The sequence below is a fragment of the Eurytemora carolleeae genome, unplaced genomic scaffold, assembly GCF_000591075.1.
Source record: "Eurytemora carolleeae unplaced genomic scaffold, Eaff_2.0 scaffold163, whole genome shotgun sequence".
NCBI classification, from domain to species: domain Eukaryota; kingdom Metazoa; phylum Arthropoda; class Copepoda; order Calanoida; family Temoridae; genus Eurytemora; species Eurytemora carolleeae.
In genome coordinates, this window is record NW_019396644.1 from 251,795 (window position 1) to 273,244 (window position 21,450).

At 32.2% G+C, this 21,450-nt stretch overlaps 1 protein-coding gene across 2 annotated transcripts in view; it reads left to right on the plus strand.

The window, feature by feature from the left end:
• The window catches only part of LOC111706783 (protein eyes shut), a 50,493-nt gene that overhangs the window by 1,940 nt on the left and 27,103 nt on the right, over positions 1-21,450 (plus strand). Inside the window, exons 3-19 of one of the 2 annotated variants that reach the window (XM_023479721.1) lie at positions 200-282; positions 814-861; positions 6,742-6,838; positions 7,051-7,137; positions 8,426-8,534; positions 9,052-9,094; positions 9,754-9,789; positions 9,924-10,082; positions 11,063-11,163; positions 11,821-11,886; positions 12,538-12,601; positions 15,763-15,810; positions 16,462-16,584; positions 17,318-17,480; positions 19,232-19,965; positions 20,049-20,161; positions 20,308-20,396. In XM_023479721.1, coding sequence (XP_023335489.1) covers positions 200-282; positions 814-861; positions 6,742-6,838; positions 7,051-7,137; positions 8,426-8,534; positions 9,052-9,094; positions 9,754-9,789; positions 9,924-10,082; positions 11,063-11,163; positions 11,821-11,886; positions 12,538-12,601; positions 15,763-15,810; positions 16,462-16,584; positions 17,318-17,480; positions 19,232-19,965; positions 20,049-20,161; positions 20,308-20,396 — 2,163 coding nt within the window. The remainder of the gene's footprint in view (positions 1-199; positions 283-813; positions 862-6,741; positions 6,839-7,050; positions 7,138-8,425; positions 8,535-9,051; positions 9,095-9,753; positions 9,790-9,923; positions 10,083-11,062; positions 11,164-11,820; positions 11,887-12,537; positions 12,602-15,762; positions 15,811-16,461; positions 16,585-17,317; positions 17,481-19,231; positions 19,966-20,048; positions 20,162-20,307; positions 20,397-21,450) is intronic. The other variant, XM_023479722.1, reaches the window with a different exon arrangement.

The following is a 21,450-nucleotide window of genomic DNA, read 5'->3' on the forward strand; positions in this document are numbered from 1 at the left end:
TAGACAGGTAGACAGGTAGACAGGTAGACAGGTAGACAGGTATATATTTAGACAGGTAGACAGGTAGACAGGTACACAGGTAGACAAGTATATAATTTGACAGGTAGACAGGTAGACAGGTACATATAAATATATAAAACTATATATTTACTAGATGCTATTATTAGGATGGATGGATATAAAACTATATATTTACTAGATGCTATTGTGAGGATGGATATACTGGATACAACTGTGAGACGGACTGGGATGAATGTTGGAACCAACCTTGTCTTAACGGAGGTAAACTATCTTGTTTTATCAAAAGTATAAAAGAAACCCTGCTTTGCCGGTATAAAATGTTTCTTATTTGTCTTTTTTTTTGCCAAGATCATGAAATTGTTCTTAAAAATGAGGAATAAAGATTCTCTCAACAATTGATTGATTCAACAGTAAAGATATTATTGTGTTTAAATAATATTTATATTCCTTTTTTTATGAGTCAGATTTCTCCCTTAAATGTGGCTTTATTCCCCGGAAATTTTTCATTAGCAACTTATTAATAACACATGCATAAAAACTGGTGTGAATAAAGTGGAGCTATTTCTATATGATTATGAAATCTTTTTGGAATTAGAAACATTTTTTTACTGTACTTATTCATATATATTTGAAGTTTTATATTTCAGGAATTTTGATATCAAGGAGTTTTATTATTATTAGGAGTTTTATATTTCAGGAGTTTAATATTTTAGGAGTTTTAGTTTTAGGAGTTTTATATCTTATGAGTTTTATATTTCAGGAATTCTTATTTTTAGGAGTTTTATATTTTAGGAGTTTGTGCAGATGGTATTGCTTTCTTCAACTGCGCATGTCCCGAAGGTATAGATAGAATTAAATTAAAAGAATAGATAATTAAAATAAAATACAACTAATTAAATAGTAAAAAAGCATTTTAAAAATTATATTAAAAATCAAATTAAAACAAAGAAAAAGGGGGTTGGAATACTCTCTGTATTTTCCGTTATTGGAAACCATGTTTGTTCTAGTGTAATAATCTAATCTATATCTCTGTACTCTGTCCTTTTTTTTGAATCCATGTTTATACATTATAATTTGTTTTATATTTACTCTTTTCTTATTTTTCTTATTTACACATCAATACTGGTTCTTTTTTTTACTAATGGTGATCTTTGTTGTTAAAGCTGTTTGTCTTAAAGGGACAGACCGGCTGTCCCTTTAGTGCTATTTTTAAAAGGGACAGACCGGCTGTCCCTTTAATGCTATTTTTAAAGGGACTGTCTTTGTAATTGCAATTGACCCTCAATTTAGAGGGAATTGCCTGATTTACAACAGTACCCTAGAAATCTGATCAATAATGTGGGATAAATCGTCGTTTTTATAGCTTGGAAGTTGTTTAACTATGACAATTTCCATCATTGTTTCTGTAGCAAAAGTGTGCTAAGTTAATTCTGGGGAGAAAGCACTATTAAAAAATAATCAATGTTTCAATAGATAACCATGAAAAGCACTATTAAAAAATAATCAATGTTTCAATAGATAACCATGAAAAGCACATAAATTGTCGATATGACAGAGCGTTTAAGGGTACCATTGTGAATCGAAAAACCGCTCTTTATTCTAATAAAGAGTCGCTTCTATGAAACTAAGTATAAAATCCCTTTAAAGGATTGAGTCCTTGGACCGAAATCAAATACTTAAACCTCAATATCTTAGAACTCGATGTTGTAATCCTTTGATATTTCAAAATCAAATTATTTGATCTAACAGAATTCATAGTTTGAAATATCTAAAGTCTGCAACATTTGGTTCCAAAGATATAATGATTAGAAAATCAGAGTTTGTGGCAAAGACTCAATTCCTTTGTCTATTTGTTATACAATTTATACTGCTTTATATTTATATTTGAAGAGCAACCCTATGTTTGCTATTTTAAAATAGAGTAAACCTAACTCTAGTTTCGTATTTCCTGCCAGGTTAATACAATTCTCTTTGATCTAGGAGTAAACTAGAAAATTTTAAAACTATAACATTTTCTAACAACTTGGTGAATGTTCAGAAAATGTATAAAACCGAAGTAAAAAGAATGTATTTCAATTTTACTGTTTTCAATAATCATCAAAAGTGTTCCTGTTTTCTTTCTTCCAATACATTGCTTACAAGAAAGAGGAAACAACAGACGACTTCAATCCTTAGTATTAAGTAGTTTTTATGAATACTATTTGCTTTTTTAATATGGAGTAGATTTTATGCAGTAATTGCTGATTTTAATATCGAGTAGTTTTTATGCAGTATTTGCTAATTTTAATATTGAGTAATGCTATTTGTTATTTGCTATTTGCTATTTGCTAATTTTAATATCGAGTAGTTTTTATGTATGTGCTGTTTGCTGACCGGGAATTTCAAAAGTTGAGAAAAATCATGCCATTTCCCCCTGTTTTCCCTTTGAAATTTCCGGATTCAAAAGAGAGTGGAGGGGGGGGGGTTTACCAGATCTGCCCCCATTCTTGGAGGAAATTCTGATCTGACAATATAAATATATATATATATATATATATATATATACAAATATATATTTGTCCATTGTATTTTTTACTAGATTCATGAGAACACACCATGAGTCCATACTAGAAAGAAGGAGAAGGTCAAATTAATGGAAAATTGTTGCTACGACTTTGTGACCTCGTAGCTCCTCTAATTTTGATTTTAAGCGCACGTATGAGAAAAGCAAATATATTTATGGATTCATACTAGAAATTCCAAATATACACTTCTTCTCCGTATCTCTTAAATAAGAGAAGTTGTGATTAAAAACAAAAAATATTTAAACCTAACCTGAAGTTTATTTTAATTTGATAATAAGAGATTTTTTGAAAAGTTTTTCAGTCCAAACAAATCAACCTTTACAAATTTGAGCGGCGGTTTAAATTTTAGCCGCATCTTAAATATGGTTGGTTCCACTTAAAATTGTATCAAATGTTTCAAGATTAATTTAAACCGGGTTTTTTCAGATATAAGCCGCGGCTCAAATTCTTTAAATTCGGCCTCTGGTAATCCAAAATCCTGCTTAATCTGATTTATTAAATTTGTTGCAACTTTTGACGAAACTCTAAATTAAGTTTATAATTATATTTGTTAAAAGTTTCCTGACTCGTAAAGTTTATTTTCCCTTCCGCTCTCTGGGGTACATTTCATTTAAGGCGCTCTCACGCCATTTTTACTCATTGTTGCGGTAGTTTTCGGACATTTTTCTCTTGATTTTATTCGCCATTGGTTAAACTTAGTTTCCATGAAAACCTTAAAAATCAATTTAAGACATTTTTTAAAATGTTGCCGCCTTTTTCATTTAGTTTTGCCGTTTTTGCTATTTTGTACAGAGCTTCTTCTCCATTTTGTTTCAGATTTCTTCTCCATTTTGTTTTTAATTTCTACCATTTTTTTAATATTTCTTCCATTTTTTTTAGTATTTCTTCCATTTTGTTTTAATATTTCTTCCATTTTGTTCTGGTTGTCTCTGCCATTTTGTGAAGAACTTTTCTTCAATTTAGTTTTGAACTTCTCCTATATTTTGTTTTGAATTAATTACTTTGCCATATTCACATCAATTCTTTCTAATTAACGTACTGTGATAACCAAAAAAAAACAATGGACCAGGAAGAAGACATTATAGAAATACTTAAGTGCATTTGAGGTTGTTTCGAAGCAAATAGTTTTATTAAACACTTATTAAATTACTAATTAAGTGAAATGGGTCGTTTAAACTCTTCAATTACTGTGTATCATGCCCATGGGACTATTTAGAGTCATAATTTGAGCCTAAAAGTCGTCTCCCTTTTCCAGAGTTTTCTGGTTATTACTGTACCATTGATAACACATTTTTTTGCTCGTATTATTTTTATGCATTAATACAACTTATATCCAGCAAGTTATTAAGCAATTACTATTCTTATTTATTATATCAAAGTTTGCAATTTTCGGGGAATATTCGTGTAAAGTTGTTTTATTCAATTACTGGTCCATTAATGAAGATCGACAATCTTGATCATAAGGATTTTAAATTGGGGGATTTTCTAAAATCGAAAAAAAAATTTCCGGGCAAATTTTTGCTTATTAAACCATGTTATTATATTAGATATAGATTTCTGGTATACAGTGATGTTCCTAATATGAATGACAGAATAATATGAATTGATTCACAACTTCAAAGCCTTTGATTTTAGGAATACTTTTTTATGAAACAATAATCACAAAATAATCATTATCCTGCCATTTCTAAAATGTGGTCTGCCAGTTTTTGCTCTTAAAAATACCAGGATATTCGGAATTCGGTTTAAATTTTAATTTATAGAATTAAACCATAAAAATGTCTCATTCTGGACGAAATCATTCATATCTCCAGTAATCATGAAAGCACAAAAATGGTAGACCACATTTTGGAAACGGCAGGACTAAGAACTGTTCTGTGATTTTTGTTTCATAAAAATGTATTTCTAAAGCAGGTTACCTGTAGAATGCCTCAAGCTATTAATGAGGGTCAAAGACGACTATGAAGCCATTAATCAATTTATATTCATCCGTGTTAATGTTTTAAAAAAATGTGCATTTTAGATAAATAATAGAGAGTTTTAATTTTAAAATTTTGATATTATACAATATTTGATTATTATAGAGGAAACAGAAATTTTGTTTAAACAAGAAGTATTATAAAACACCCCTTTTATAAGTCCAAAGATGGAATTTAAAGAATTTGAGCCGCGGTTTAAATCTGCCAAAACCCGGTTTAAAATAAGCGCCGGCCTAAATCTTGAAACGTTTGATACACTTTAAGTGGAACCAACCATATTTAAGCCGCGGCTTAAATTTAAACCGCCGCTCAAATTCTTTAAATTCGGCCACAAGGCTGTGAAATGTAAATCGAGTTCATATTAGTGGAATAAATCCTTTATGTCTCCTTTAAAGCGCACATTTAGTAAAATATGTCAGTATTTCTGCATAGAGTGCAGCATACAAATCTGACTTTAATTGGTTTAGATATATCCTGGGAGCTTTATAACGATCTGAGAAACCCAGAGTCTGAAACTTAAGATATAAAAGCATCAACAAAACTTGGTTTCAGAAGAAAATGTGAAGATATAATTTTTTTTCACCAATATTATTGTTTTAAGACGTAATTTAGTGTAACCCTTCATTTATGAAGAGACATGAAATATTCACAACGGTACATTTTAAGCCTTGAAGGTACCATTAAAATATGAAGTTGTTCCTCTTATATATTCTTATCTTAAAAGTGATTATTTAATAGTTACTTGTAGGTTTATGCGGTAGAGAAACAAGAAAATTGTCAGAATTCAACATTTTTCCTTAGAGAAAATCTTTTAGAAAATATAGAAAATCTTATAGAAATATAGAAAATCTTATAGAAATATAGAAAATCTTATAGAAAATACAGAAAATCTTATAGAAAATATAAAAAAACGACAATTACTTCGATCCTCGTTGTTTCTTATATATAGAGCTAGAGATGAGCAAGTTCGCCTTTTTTCATTTCGTTCGTTCATCCTTCGTTCTCAAAATCATCCTTCATTTCCCTTTAGTTTCGTTCGTTTTTTCATTGAACGATCGTTTAGTAAAGTCCTTTGTTCAGGAAAATCGTTCGTCCAATAAAACAATTTGTTCAATAAAACGACTATCGTTTTTTCAAATATTTGTTTTGAAAAAGTTTGTTCCAAAAAATCGTTCGTTCAAAAAAAATCTATCGGTTTTTTAAAATCTTTTGGAAAATGTGTTCGTTCAGAAAAACACGATAGTTTTTTCAAGTTCGTTTTTAAATCGTTTTTTTAATCGTTCGATTTTGTTTTTTCGGTCTCTGATCGATTCATTTCGGTCGTCCATCACCCTATATATGAAAAATTTCGTTCGTTCTCAAAACTTTCGTTTGTTCCAAAAACCGACGACCATACAGTTTCTTAAAATTTTGCATACAGTTCCTTTGAGCATAAAACTGAGCTTTTATCTGCTATCAAGGTGTTGTGAACAAAGTTTCATTCTTTCAAAATCTTTTTAGTTTACAGCTCTAGGTATATATAATAAACATAAATATATATATGATTTAGTTGAATTTTACTACCCATTCTTATACTGTGCAGTATTTTTGTATAGAAAACGAGGTATGCACATTGCACACTGCACAGGGTGTGTGGGACGGTTTAGGAGACTTTTTGCAGTTGGATTCCAGGGGATCACGCTGATTTAGATGTCCTGGTTTTAGAGCCATTGTTCAGTGTTAAATAATTATCACCCATTATTAGTATTCTTAGTTTGTAATTCTTTATGGATACGTTTTGCACTGAGGCTTTCACAGCGAAATTAAGACATGTAGAGCTCATAGTTAGTTTTGCGTGGTTCCGAGCTCTTGTCAACAAACTCTTATCCCAATATATTTGTAACCCGATGTCGTAGACCTTTGAAATAGCAAACCCATCAATTCTGGTATATTAATTAGTTTTAACATATAAGGATAACATACTTAAGTTTATGGCTAAAACTTTTTAAGTTTAGAACGATATTGCAAAAATCATCTTTTTTATTTATATTTAGCAATTTCATATCTTATTTTATATTTCATATTATTTTCCTAACGCCGTTTCTTTCCCCCCTTTTTTTCATTAACTTAACATAGGTTTTTTCGTCTTTTTTATCATTATTATCATTATTATTATTATTATTATTATTATATTTCAGGATTTAACGGTACTCGATGTGAGATAAATATAGATGATTGTTTGTCTGATCCATGTTTTAACAATGGTACATGCATAGACCAGATAGATGGATACAGGTACATGTACACTGTACTGCGAGGGGAATTGAATGATATAGGTAGATGTACAATGTACATTGTACACTGTACTGCAAAGGGGGATTGAATGGTATGGGGACATGTACACTGTACTGCAAGGGGAATTTAATTAAATAGGTACATGTACACTGTACTACAAGGGGGGCAAATTGTTTAGATCTCAACTTTGATTCTACGGCTTTATGTACAAGGTGTGAGTGTGAAGCTGGATTTCGTGGAGTAGATTGTGAAGTTGATATTCAAGTCTGTAATATTACATCAGAAACAGGAGAAAACAGGTATATAGATGGATGGATAGATAGCAAGGACGTAATATTACATCAGAAACAGGAGAAAACAGGTATATAGATGGATGGATAGATAGCAAGGGCGTAATATTACATCAGAAACAGGAGAAAACAGGTATATAGATGGGTAGATAGATAGCAAGGGCGTAATTAGAAATTTGAAAGGGGAGTGGGTATGGATCTTGATTGCCAAAAAAAAAAATTTCAAAATTTCAACCTTTCCTCATTGAAAACTTAAAATTCTTTTTCTATGGCACTGACAGAAGGAGACAATGGTATTTTTCTTTCTAGCAAACTACAAAATCAACCTTTCTGACCTACTAACCACTGTTTGATATATTGATCGAAAATCTGATCCTACATGAAGAGGGGTGCACCCTGTTGCCCTCCCCTCCCTTCAGCTACGGTCCTGTATACTACTCAGGAACTGCTTAAGATTTCCAGTGTAAAATATAAAGTGGTGTGTTATAGCTTTATTGACAAGGCATAAAACACATTGCGAGTATATTAGGGTGGATGGCGTAGAATGCAGCCGAACTGTACTTGCAGAATACTAATATTATATCCACCAGGAGATTATAGTACATATATTGGAAGGAAGGGGATCATCCCCCCCCCCTCCCTACTATTTTTCAGTTTTCCAATATAATATCTAAATAATATCTTAAATAAAATGACAACCCATTCTCCCCTTCTCCTAGAGAATTCCTATCGAACCCTTTGGTTTCCATAAAAGCAATGTGCAGTACGCCTCTAAACAGCAGTCATACGTCTCTAAACAGCTGTCATACGTCTCTAAACAGCTGTCATACGTCTCTAAACAGCATGGACATTTTTATTTGGTTTGACATGAGCAGGATGGTGATTGTTAACATTGATAAAATTTGTTAGTTATTTTTTGATCTCTTTGAAAATTGTACGGCCGTATTAAAGATTTGCAAATGTCTAGTCATAGTCAAAAAGTATGTCGGACAAAAGTCAACGATTGTATTGGGGAGGGTATTTATGGTCTTGGAGAACAGTTTACTTGTAACTGTATTAAATCTTATCTTAGGTGTTCTAATGGTGGGGAGTGTATTAATGGTCTTGGAGAACAGTTTACTTGTAACTGTATTAAATCTTATCTAAGGTGTTCTAATGGTGGGGAGTGCATTGATGGACATGGAGAACACTTTACTTGTAACTGTATTAAATCTTATCTAAGGTGTTCTAATGGTGGGGAGTGTATTGATGGACATGGAGAACAGTTTACTTGTAACTGTATTAAATCTTATCTAAGGTGTTCTAATGGTGGGGAGTGTATTGATGGTCTTGGAGAACAGTTTACTTGTAACTGTACTCATGGCTGGACAGGAGATACCTGCCAGGATAATGTTGATGAATGTCAGGTAAATCAATCAATCAATCTATTCGAAAGTGATTTGATCAAAAAGTTAACATTTTTGAAATGCATTTATTAAGATTTGATCAAGTAAGAATTCATGTGTTCTAATAATCAATTAGTCATTTAATCAATCAGAGATGGAATTTAAAGAATTTGAGCCGCGGTTTAAATCTGCCAAAACCCGGTTTAAATAAAGCGCTGGCTTAAATCTTGAAACATTTGATACAATTTTAAGTGGAACCAACCATATTTAAGCCGCGGCTTAAATTTAAACCGCCGCTCAAATTCTTTAAATTCGGCATCAGCAGGCATTTATTAATTCTAAACAAATAAAGCATTCATTGAAATAATCAATCATGTAAACAACTGATCTAGTATATAATCCATTGATTTATCATTTAACCCATTGATTTAAATTGATTGATCATATATTCTGATTGACATTTTCGCATATAAAGCCAAAGGTTTTTCTAAGTAATTGATTTAAAAGTCACTTTTAATGAGTTTTGATATAATTTTAGGATAATCCATGTTTGAATGGTGGCCACTGTATAGACAAAATAGGTAATTAAAGTTCTTAAAGGGAGTGTTTTGCTAGACATGGTGGTTGAGCTTGAGAATGCAGTATTGTATTCGAAAAGAGTGAAAATTCAATCATTAAAATCCTCCTGGATGGTCCAACCCTGAGGTTGGCAGACCTACCTGACAGGCTGTGGCCATGCACGCCTGCCTGGCGGATTGAACAATCCATGAGGATTTTAATGGTTGAATATTCACACTTTTAGTTCCTTTAACTTTAATTAATAAATTCTAAGTAATCTGTCTCTTGGAGCTGAAGCTGACAGAAAACTAATACAAAACCTGGAATGTTTTCTGCTTGGATCTATGCATTAACCAATCTCGGGATGGAACTAGCGTTGTATAAAACCATTTTATACCTTTAAAACCCTGCAATAATACCGGATACAGATTTACTATCATAGATATTGTTCAGAAAATATTTTTATTCAAGAAGTTGAATTGAGAAAGAGCCTTGAGGGATTGTGAATTGGGGGGAATAAAGAAGTAAATACGCTCTCAAGCGGCATGAAATATCAGAACTTTATTCAAAATCATTCAAAACTTTTCAACTTCAAGCAATAAGACTAAAACAAGCTTTTGTAAACGAGTGGGAGAGGGGGGGGGGTAGAAAAAAGGAAAACTATAATACTGTTTTTGTTTAGGAGATTTCCAGTGTTCCTGTCCCCTCTTCTATGCAGGTCTGTTAAACTTGTTAAAAACTTTTTAATTTTTACCTTTACATTTATGCGGCCTAGAAACTTTTCTTCTGTAGCATTAAACTTTTACAAGCTGTGTAAAAACAACTATAGTAAGTTTAATTTCTGTAAACAAGGCCGGGTGTGTGAAGAGAAACTGGAGCAGTGTGAGGACTCGCCATGTTTAAATGGCGCGCTTTGTCTAATCGAAGACGACAGTTTCCGGTGCTACTGTGTTCCGGATTACCACGGCAAGCGTTGTCAGCACAAGTACAATGAATGCCAGCTGCCACCAGGTAATGAAAAACTAATAAATAATCTTTCAGGTTGAGATTTAAAAAGACTTATTAATTTCCTTTAACCAATAATACTTAATTGTGGACTCAAAGTTGTCCCGTTTCATTGCAAGGTTAACTTTTGAGTTGAAAAATAAGTTTTAAAAAATTGTTGAAAAAGCTTCCTTAAATTTTATTCAATTCATCACTCAGCCTTTTAAACATCAATGGAATAAAAGAGCCTCTGATAGAACGAATTTAATTCTTAACACATTTCTTTTCAGTTTTGAATAGTATTGAGCCAAAACTTACTAATCTTTTTGCCGAAAATTTGTCTACATTTAATTAAAACAATTTTCATCTAACTTTCGGGGGCTTCTCTGCTGTGAAAGTTAAAATTTCTCAAGTTAAAGCAAAGTTTGTTCAAACTTAGAACAAACTAAAACTATTATGAAACCTTGGAACTGTAAATGATAATATTTTTACAGTCAGAGAAAAACTTATGGTTAAGAATAATTTGACTTCTTTACAACTTATTTTAAGTGACACTAATGATTCTACCACTAAGCAGACATCAAAATATTTAGATTTTAATCAGAGAAAAAGAAGTCGACTTTGAAGTGTTGCAACGCTTTTGATTTTATTTCGTACAAACTCACTTATACTATTTTACAGTCCTAGATATTTACACTTTAGAGCTATAAATCACTTAATTTTATGTATAGTTTTTTAAAAAGTAATTGATCACCTTTGGAATGGTTGCCCATGATTTGATTTTTTCAATCCAGTTATACAATTTTGTAGTTTTTCATAAACATTTTTCAAGCATCAACACATAAGTTACTTGTTAAAGGTTAGTCAAGATCCTTTCCAATTCATGCTGATCCGCCCTGTGAAAAATAAATATAGGGATTCAAGTTCTTATTACTATAAAGTTTCACTTTTAACTTTGATTGATTAATTAATTGATTGACTGATTGATTGACAGATATTCTTTAAAGGTCCAAAGTGTGTGCATGGTGGAGAATGTGAAGATGATGTGAACGGATTCTCCTGCTCTTGTCTAGATGGATATTCAGGACAATACTGCCAGTGTATCCAGGTATATAAATAGAACAATACTGCCAGTGTATCCAGGTATATATAGGACAATACTGCCAGTGTATCCAGGTATATATAGGACAATACTGCCAGTGTATCCAGGTATATATAGCACAATACTGCCAGTGTATCCAGGTATATATATAGGACAATACTGCCAGTGTATCCAGGTATATATAGCACAATACTGCCAGTGTATCCAGGTATATATAGGACAATACTGCCAGTGTATCCAGGTATATATAGGACAATACTGCCAGTGTATCCAGGTATATATAGGACAATACTACCAGTGTAACCAGGTATATATATATAGGACAATACTGCCAGTGTATCCAGGTATATATAGGACAATACTGCCAGTGTATCCAGGTATATATAGCACAATACTGCCAGTGTATCCAGGTATATATATATAGGACAATACAGCCAGTGTATCCAGGTATATATTCAGGACTATATTGCCAGTGTATCCAGGTATATATTCAGGACTATATTGCCAGTGTATCCAGATATATATTCAGGACTATACTGCCAGTGTATCCAGGTATATATTCAGGACTATACTGCCAGTTTTAATAAATATAATATAAATTTAGGAATAAGAAAGCAATATAGTGAATAAAGGTCAGAACACTGATTTTCCTAAATAATTTAGGAAGAAGAGAGATGCATTGATCCTAATATTACATTGTCTTGGACTATACCATCCGATTTTACCATGGTAAACATTTTTTAGAAATGATATTTTAATTAATCATTTAACAAGCTATGCCGTTTTAGCTAAAGGCTACAAAAGTTATGCAGAAGGAACTGAACTAACTCTTAATTACTATATTTTTGGAACCTATCCAAGGATCTACAGCATCAGGTTTTAACTGATTAGAAATGTGGCAAGTGTTCAGTTGCTTTTAGATTCTTTTTTTAACTACTAAAAGTCTTTTACAAGATAATCTGGTAATCCATCCAGCCCACTCTCCCCGCTGGAACTTTCATTTTCTCTTCTAAAAATACTTTAGTTTCCATTAAAACCAAAGCACTCTAGCAAGTTCCCCCCTCTTGAGCACTTGGGAGGGGGAGGGGGGGGGTGAATCCCGTAACATGAATCTGTAGATTTAAACGTTTAAAAATCCTTTGATACACGAACCTAGAAACTAAACATTCTGTATGTACATTCGTCGTCGTATATATCAATACAATGAAGACTACTTTCAATCTCAATTTTGATTTCTAACAAGCATCTAAACAGCAACACAATCATGGAAGGCTATCAAATAGCAGCTTCTCTTTGTTTACTTGTAAAACTTGTAATTTAAAAAATACTTGATTTCAAAAGTCAGTTTTATTGTATTAATATAAACGCCGACCATCGTAGGAAACAGAGGATGTTTATTGGACCTCTAAATCTGGACTCAGGGATGAAGCTGATTCTACAACAGGTAATAATTTACCGAAGTTTCTATATAAGTAAATAATTTCACCGTTGCCGCTAGTTTACATATGGATCTCTAGGATTATAAGATTTGAATAGACACATAATATATAAATATTACCATCTTTGAAATTCTATTGGTCCTGAGCTGAAAACTTTAGAATGAGATATCCTTAATCCCAAATACTTAATCTGAGTATCCAATGGAAGACACTTTTGATTTTCTTCTTAAACCGTTCTTTCTTGGATAAAGTAGAGAAAATAAAAAACCGGTTTTTTAAAATTCAGACAGTCCCTCCCTTTTCTGTATATGTATAATCTTAAATGGCGCGCAAAATTTCAAATTTATCGGCTTCATATATGCGACTCTGATTGGTTGAATTTTAAACACTTTTCAGGAAACCACTGTTAATTTGACATTTTTGTTATTTTTTACAGTGTGGTAATAATAATAATAATTTCGGTCAATCCATTAATCTTAGATTTTAGTTATTAGCTGAGTGTAAATGCAGGGGCGGGAGTCAAGTCTATCACGGTCTGTCATGGGCCCTTTTGTACACTCAAAGAATACACTGATATTTCAATTTACATCATGATATATAGGATATGTGATTATTCATATGACAAAAGAATTGAGTTTTCGTCACAATCTTAAATTTTCTAAATATCTACATACTAGTTTGTAGCAAAGTTCATTTATGTGACTTATAATAATGACACAATAAATATTCCACAAAATTCTAAATAAAGTTTGGCTGTTTTGACCCATAACATTGTATAGGGAAATCACTAATTTTATCTCGTGTTTCTATATAAATTTCCATGCATATTTCTAAAAAGCTCAGTCAATATTTTGAGGGGACATTAGTTCCAAAACTAACACTTGGCCCATTTCTAACACTGAATGGGCACAGATTAAAAGACTGGGTTTTTGGGATCCCGGCCCATATCCAGAGTAAAAGTCGATAATAAAAACTATAACCAACATTTTAATTTTTATTAAACATGACGAGGACAACAATTTCCAATTGTAAACTTTTTTTAAAAATAAAAATTATAATACGAATTCTTTTTATTTTAAAGCTCTTGACAGTTTTCAAGGCAATGTTAGGTTTTCCATTTTCGAACATATCCTGAATATGAAACATTGTCGCGTTAAAACCCATTTTCCCGTTTTTGAGTTTTTGAATATAATCCACAATTCAAAACAAAATTAACTTTCATAACATGAATAAATCACTGAAAAAAAAAATTATCTTATGAAGACTAAATTAACTTCTGAATTATTTCTAGAATCTAAGTTTCCACATTTTATCTGTTAAATTAGAGAATATGGATGATTTATTTTCAAACATTATAAACAAACAGTTTCCCGCATTTCTAGTTAAATCTATATTGTAAGAACAAATGATATTAATATTTTGATTTCTAAATGCTGTAATGATTTTTAAATTATAAAAGAACAGTTTGTTTTTATATTCTATTTGTTTATATTTTACCCTTTAAAAAATCTTAAATATATAGTCTTTAAAGATATATACTTTTGAAAAAGATAACTTTGCAGATTTGGCCCATTTCTAACACTCATTGTTAGAAATGGGCCAAGTGTTAGTTTTGGAACTAATATCCCCTGATTTTAAGATACAAAACGACAGTGTGCTTGTGAAAATAAACTAATTATTAAAGATCGGAGCATATTTTTGATGATCTGTTCAATAATGTCCATCTCACAGATTGGTTTTCAAAAATATCTGCAATTATCTTTTGGCAACTTAAGAAACTATTGACGATCAAAGACTATCTCAATGTTGTCCATATTTATAAAATTCCATCTCAAACATCGCTTTGAAATAGAGTCGCAATTATAATATATGCTTTCAGCCTTTGTAAAATTGTATAAAGCCATTCACTGAGATTTAATATATATAAGCTTGAGTATTGAGGTATATTTCAGACTGCAGAGGAATATAATACAATAAAACAACATAAATATAGAAACAAACTACCAATTTATTTCCCCTATACTGTATTTCTCCAATAAAATGGAGGGAGATTTTTTTCAAATTTGAATTCTGCAAATGTGAAAATTGTTATATGAACTTGCAAAAAAATCTTTTCTACCTTTACACCAAGGCTATTCTCACATTTTAGATTTAAGCCATGGAATTGTAAGCAGTGCAAGACGGCTTATGGTAATGGACATAGCGGGGGGGGGGAGGGGGTAATGGGGTTCATAAGTTCATAACTCATACCCCTTTAAAAATAGAAGTAGAACTAGAGAGAGGAGGAGAAAGCTTTTTCAATTTCGTCTGATGCGCCCCTGAACATTCCCTGAACCCTATACCGAAAAATTATAACTCTACCTTTCATGGTTAAAATGTGATGGGGGTTTTAAAAAGATATCAAAAAGAACGCTTGAAAAATGCTCAAAATAATTTTTTAATTAAAAAAAAAGTATTCACATGTGACACGTGTTTCTACCTCCATTTTTCAATGGTTTTTCTAATATGTAAGTTTTACATCTGTAGTCTAAGTAATAAAAAAGTAATTGACTATTTTCAATGTTTTGAAAGACCGTCCTCTACCCCACCCTTTGCAACCAAATTTTTATTTGTTGTTGCAAAATTTGTCCTAAACTATGAAGTTGGAAATGGGAAGAAGTTTGAGCGCTCTAGTGTAAGTGGTATTTGAGTAATTTGGAAAAAACAAGAGGAAGTAGTGGAAAACCCTCGTGATAGGGTTAAGCAATCAATGTGTGTTAACCAAAATATCTTTAAAAATGTTCTGAACATTTCATAAGCATCCTGTTGTGAGGGAGGGGTTGAAGTGCCGTCATGAGCCCACCGAAATGACCTCCAAAGCCTCCTGATACGCAGAAGGCCTCCTGGCCCCGAGAAACCGTCTCCAAGCCTTCGCCTGTCAGTCTCCATGTCCTGACTTTTGGTCTCCAATAGAAAATATTTTGGCTTTAACATCCACCAAAAATCTTTTTTTCAAACAATCTCAATTCTTAACATGATCAATTAGTTTTAAATGATACATAAACAATTTGTAAGGAAAAGTCTATTTTAATTAAGATTAAGGAATTCATGAACAATGAAAAAAACATCCATAGATATTCTGACATTTTGTCATTTTATTTATTCTTTTATTTTCTTGTTTTTATAGAATCTTCAACATCAGACGATACAGAAGACTTCATCAATAAAACTATTGGTAAACATTTCTTTTGAATATTGAACATCAAATTTACACACAGACTTTTTTATTTGAAAAGAAACTGAAAACATCCCTTACATCGGAATCTTTTGATCCCTGTAAAGGAATTTAGTTTTTGCCACAAACATAAGTTTTCTCATCCCTATATTTAATCTTTGAGTTTTCAAAATTTAAATTCTGTTAGATCAACTTATGTATGTTAGAAATATCAAAGGTTTATACCATCAGGTTGCAAAGATATAGGGATTAGAGAATTTAATTTTGTGGCAAAAACTTTGCAACTTCACAAAAGTTTCTTTGCAAACTTGATGGTGTAAACCTTTGATACTTCAATCGTTGACTATTTGATTTAGCAGAATTCGAAGTTTAAATTATCAACAAAGGTCAATTATATCAAGTTGCAAAAATATAAAGATTTGAATATTAAATTCATTTATCTTTTTTCATTTGATAAACAAAATTAGTCCATTAATAGATGATCTAAAACTACACGCATCAAAACAAAATTAAAAATTAACTTTTTTTCTGAAAAAATATCTGTTTACATTTATCTGCATATTCTGAGTATTCCTGAAAAATGTGAGAAACATAAAAAACATCTTTTTTTGTGTTTGGTAGATTTTTACATGACGTAGTCAATAATTTTAGTTGCCCACACTGTAGTTACTGTTGCATACGATGATATGACTGAAATATCTGGTCTAGAAGTTACTCCAACTGAAGAATATGAAATAACCAGCACTTCAACTGTTTCTGCTGCTAATACAAGTGGTATATGCTTTCAACTGAGACATTGAAATATCATTTCTCTCAAATTCAAATACTAACAAGTCCTATAAATGGTGCATCAAAAATCAAATTATGTGAAAAAAGTTTCTTTTATAAAGTTCAATTCAAATATTTAAAAAATGCTGAAATTTTCTAGTTTCTTTATCTTTGCAACCTGATGGTGCAAACCTTTAGTATTTCAAATGCAAATAAATAGGGATTAGAAAGTATGAGTTTGTGGCAAAGACTCAATTCATATGCTGTTTTAAAGTTAATAAAAAAATACAAATATTATAATTTAAAACCATTAAAAAAGATGTTGATGAGTAATTGAGTAATATGAAAAATAAGAATTTAATCGTTTTTTTTTTTATTTTTGTCGACCTTTTCAGATATTCAGAAGTATTTTTCTGACCTCTAAAAAGTAAACAGAAAAAAACGAAAACTGTAACAGATCTTCATTTTATCTTTTTGATAAATAATAATTTTGACAACAAACTTAATTAAAAGTTTAATAATAATTTTCAGTCACAAACTTTTGACAAAAAGCATAAAATTGCAACTCAATAACTAAAATACGTTCATGTCTTTTAAAACGTAATGAACTAGGCTTTTAGACAATTTTAGCTTTAACTATTGTTCTGAAAGTGACCGTTTTTAATCATTTTAAATATTTTTAAGACTTGATTTCTCCATTCTGCTGCATTTTCACAGTATATCAATATCATACTTACAGTTGACTACTGGGAGGAGGAGCTGGGTATAGAAGAACCTGGAGATATGACAACCCTGTATCCTGGAGAACCTGGAGAACCTGGAGATATGACAACCCTATATCCTGGAGAAGGTTCTGACGATCTAGAGAAGATGTACTCCACCCCAGAATTAGAACTGGACAGGTATATTAAAGGGACTGTGAGCGTAATTACAAGTGGTCCTCAATGCAAAGATGACAATACCCGATTTACAACTGCACACTAAAAGCTTTATATGAGCAAGTATGAAGAAGAGATTAATTTTTTTCATCTTGAAAACTGTTATTTTCAACTGTGGTTTCACTAAAGAATTGACTTGCGCATTTCTACTGCAGGAAAACACATAGGAAATCGACTACATCTTTCACATTATTGATTAGATAAGGATTTTAAGGGTATCGACGGTAATCTGGCATTGCCATCTTTGCATGAAGGGTCACTTAAAATTACGCTTACAGTCCCTTTAAAGTGTTAAGTTCTGAAAATTCCTAAATTTTTGTTCTGTAGTAGAAATTCGCAAGTCACCTTTTTCTGAAATCACAATTGAAAGTAATCAGTTTTCAAACTTATAAACATTTATTTCTTGTTTATATTTTAAACTCATATATTTGTTGAATAGGTAGAACAACAACACCGCCATCTTTTTAATAGTAATAATAATAATAATGTATATTTCAAACTAGCAATATATGTACCAATTATGGTCATGGGATAAAAGCATTGATATATTTCATATTTACAATTACATGACACTAGTTAGAGGACTAGAAAGTCTTCAGGTTGTATAAACTAGCGAGAGAATTTGTTCTTATTTTTTTAACTGCACTATTGAGTATTAAAATTAACATTACAAATAAAAGTTTTCTCGAATTTGTTTTACCCAATACCCCGCCCTCTCCCCCCCTTCCCCCTGGAATTTTATTTAAGGTGTTGTGGCCATTTTCATGTCAAAACTCAAACCCCTTTTTTTCTAAAGAAAAATTTAGAAGTTAACTAGATTTTGACGAAAGGAAAAATTTTGAATCGTCTCTGAGTATCTCTATTGTTTTCCCGTTAGCTACTGTTTAATACAGATCTCCCTACCTGCCGGCCATATCAGATATTTTATTGTTGTTACATTATTGAAAACTATTTCCCAATATTATCAGCGTCTTCCCCCTCACTTCCTTCCTTCCTTCCCCTTCCACCCTTCTAATTCATGTCATCCTTCACCCTTACTTCCTTCATTCCTTCCCCTTCCACCCTTCTGGTTCATGTCATCCTTCACCCTTACTTCCTTCATTCCTTCCTTCCCCTTCCACTCTTCTGGTTCATGCCATCCCTCCCACCCTTCTGGTTCATGTCATCCTTCACCCTTCTTTAATATTCCCTCCAGAAGTCCCCCTCCCCTCATATTCCCTCTAGAAGACTTTTACAGTTTATTTACATTCTTCTTTAATTTCCAGCATTAGAATATGTCTGTGGGGAATTCATCGTGTTAAACAATATTCAAGGGATCCATTTTGGACACCTTAACCCTATCAGGGCTGGGGGGGGGGGGTGTTCCCCCCCAGCCCTTCTGTTTTTTTCCAAGTAACTTAAAAAGGGCTTAAAAACAGCCCTTAAATGGGGCTAAGTTTACAATTTTCAATTCTCTCAAATTTTCAATTAAAAAATGTGTTTAATTAATGAATGTTCTATATTGAATCTGAATTTTACAGAACGAAAATCCGTGAAAAATATCTTTGGCAGGATTTAGGTCAATTGATTACGTTTCCATGATATAATGTCTGTATGGCAATCAAAAGAACTAAATGTTACACATAGAACCGTTCTTCTAGAAATTTGAATAATAAACAAAAGTGATCAATAATTATATACACTGTATTTTTTAAATATATTAATGTTATTTTTAGAACTGGCAGTGAGGGGGTTCAGACAAGTTCAGATAATTTTACTGATTCTATGTATGGTGGAACCTCAACAAAAGGATCAACTGATTCTACATTTTCTACAGATCCTACAGATCCTATTGATCTTACAGTTTCAACTGATCCTACAGGTTCTGCTAGTACTACAACCCCTACTGATCCATCAGCTTTTAGTGATCCTACAGCTTCTACTCATTCTACCGGTTTAACAGACTATACTTCCACTCATCTTATGAAATCTACAGATCCTGCATGGTCTTCAGATCCTACAAATTCTACTTATGATGCCTTGGCTACAGATGATCCTACAGCTTCTACTGATCCTACTGGTACAACTGGTCATACCGCTGTGACTGATCCAAGGGCTATAACTGATCCTACGACTTCCACTGATAATATGGCTTCTACTAATCCTACGACTTCTACTGATCCTACCACTGAGACTGATTCTACGGCTTCTTCTGATCCTACAGCTACAACTGATCCTACCTCTCCAACCAATCCTACAGCTTCAACTGATCTTACAGCTGCAACTGATGCGACGGCTTATACTGATCCTACGCCATCTACGGGCTCCACAACTTTAGGTGATATGAATCGAACAATAGATCCATCTGAAAGCATTGATACTACTGATGTAACTCAGGATGTTACTGAGCTCATGGATTCAACAACAGATATTACTAAAAATGTTACAGAGCTATTAAATTTACCTGAAGGTATGATAAGACTAAAATTATAATTTCTTGACTCCTGTTAATTTTATTGAATCGTTTAATTTTGATAAATTAATAAAATTTAGACAACCTTGAAACTGCTACCAGAGAATCTATCCATCATGAACCTGGAGATCAACATGAAACTGTACCAGCAACAGAACATAGAGCAGAACATGAAGATGATCTTGCTCCTAAGGTTAATGTAGAAATTATAAAAATGATCTTGAATTTTCTAACATCATTCATCATTTGCATTTATTTTACTCCTTGCTTTCCGTTAAACCTCTTCTTAACTTTTCACAAGACACAAACCCATCTCTGAATCATGCTTTTATATTGTAGATGCATCTGACCACCCTAGCTCCTAAAGAACCTGGAGCAACAGCAATATATCCGTCCCAACATACATCTTGTACACAAAACATTTGCAGGTGGAGTAGTAGAATTAGGATAGGAACAGGATAGGATTAGGATAGGATTAGGATTGGATTAGGATAGGAACAGGATAGGATTAGGATAGGATTAGGATTGGATTAGGATAGGATTAGGATAGGATTAGGATAGGATTAGGATAGGATTAGGATAGGATTAGGATAGGATTAGGATAGGATTAGGATAGGATTAGGATAGGATTAGGATAGGATTAGGATAGGATTAGGATAGGATTAGGATAGGATTAGGATAGGATTAGGATAGGATTAGGATAGGATTAGGATAGGATTAGGATAGGATTAGGATAGGATTAGGATAGGATTAGGATAGGATTAGGATAGGATTAGGATAGGATTAGGATAGGATTAGGATAGGATTAGGATAGGATTAGGATAGGATTAGGATAGGATTAGGATAGGATTAGGATAGGATTAGGATAGGATTAGGATAGGATTAGGATAGGATTAGGATAGGATTAGGATAGGATTAGGATAGGATTAGGATAGGATTAGGATAGGATTAGGATAGGATTAGGATAGGATTAGGATAGGATTAGGATAGGATTAGGATAGGATTAGGATAGGATTAGGATAGGATTAGGATAGGATTAGGATAGGATTAGGATAGGATTAGGATAGGATTANAGCAGTTCTGTTCCCATCCAATATATTATTATCTGGCCTTCCAGCAGTTCTGTTCCCATTCAATATATTATTATCTGGCTCCCAGCAGTTCTGTTCCCATCCAATATATTATTATCTGGCCTCCTAGCAGCTCCGCTCCCATCCAATGTATTTTTGAACACGTCAGTTTTCGCTGAAAAACAAGCATCATGAAAGGATCCCAATGTTGTGTATATTCAACAAAATTTTTCGATTCATAAATTCTTTTATTTTTCTTGAACTTAAAGTTAATTACCTTATGTTTAATTTTCTTGAACTTAAAGTTAATTACCTAATGTTTAATTTTCTTAAACTTAAAGTTAATTACCTTATGTTTAATTTTCTTGAACTTAAAGTTAATTACCTTATGTTTAATTTTCTTGAACCTAAA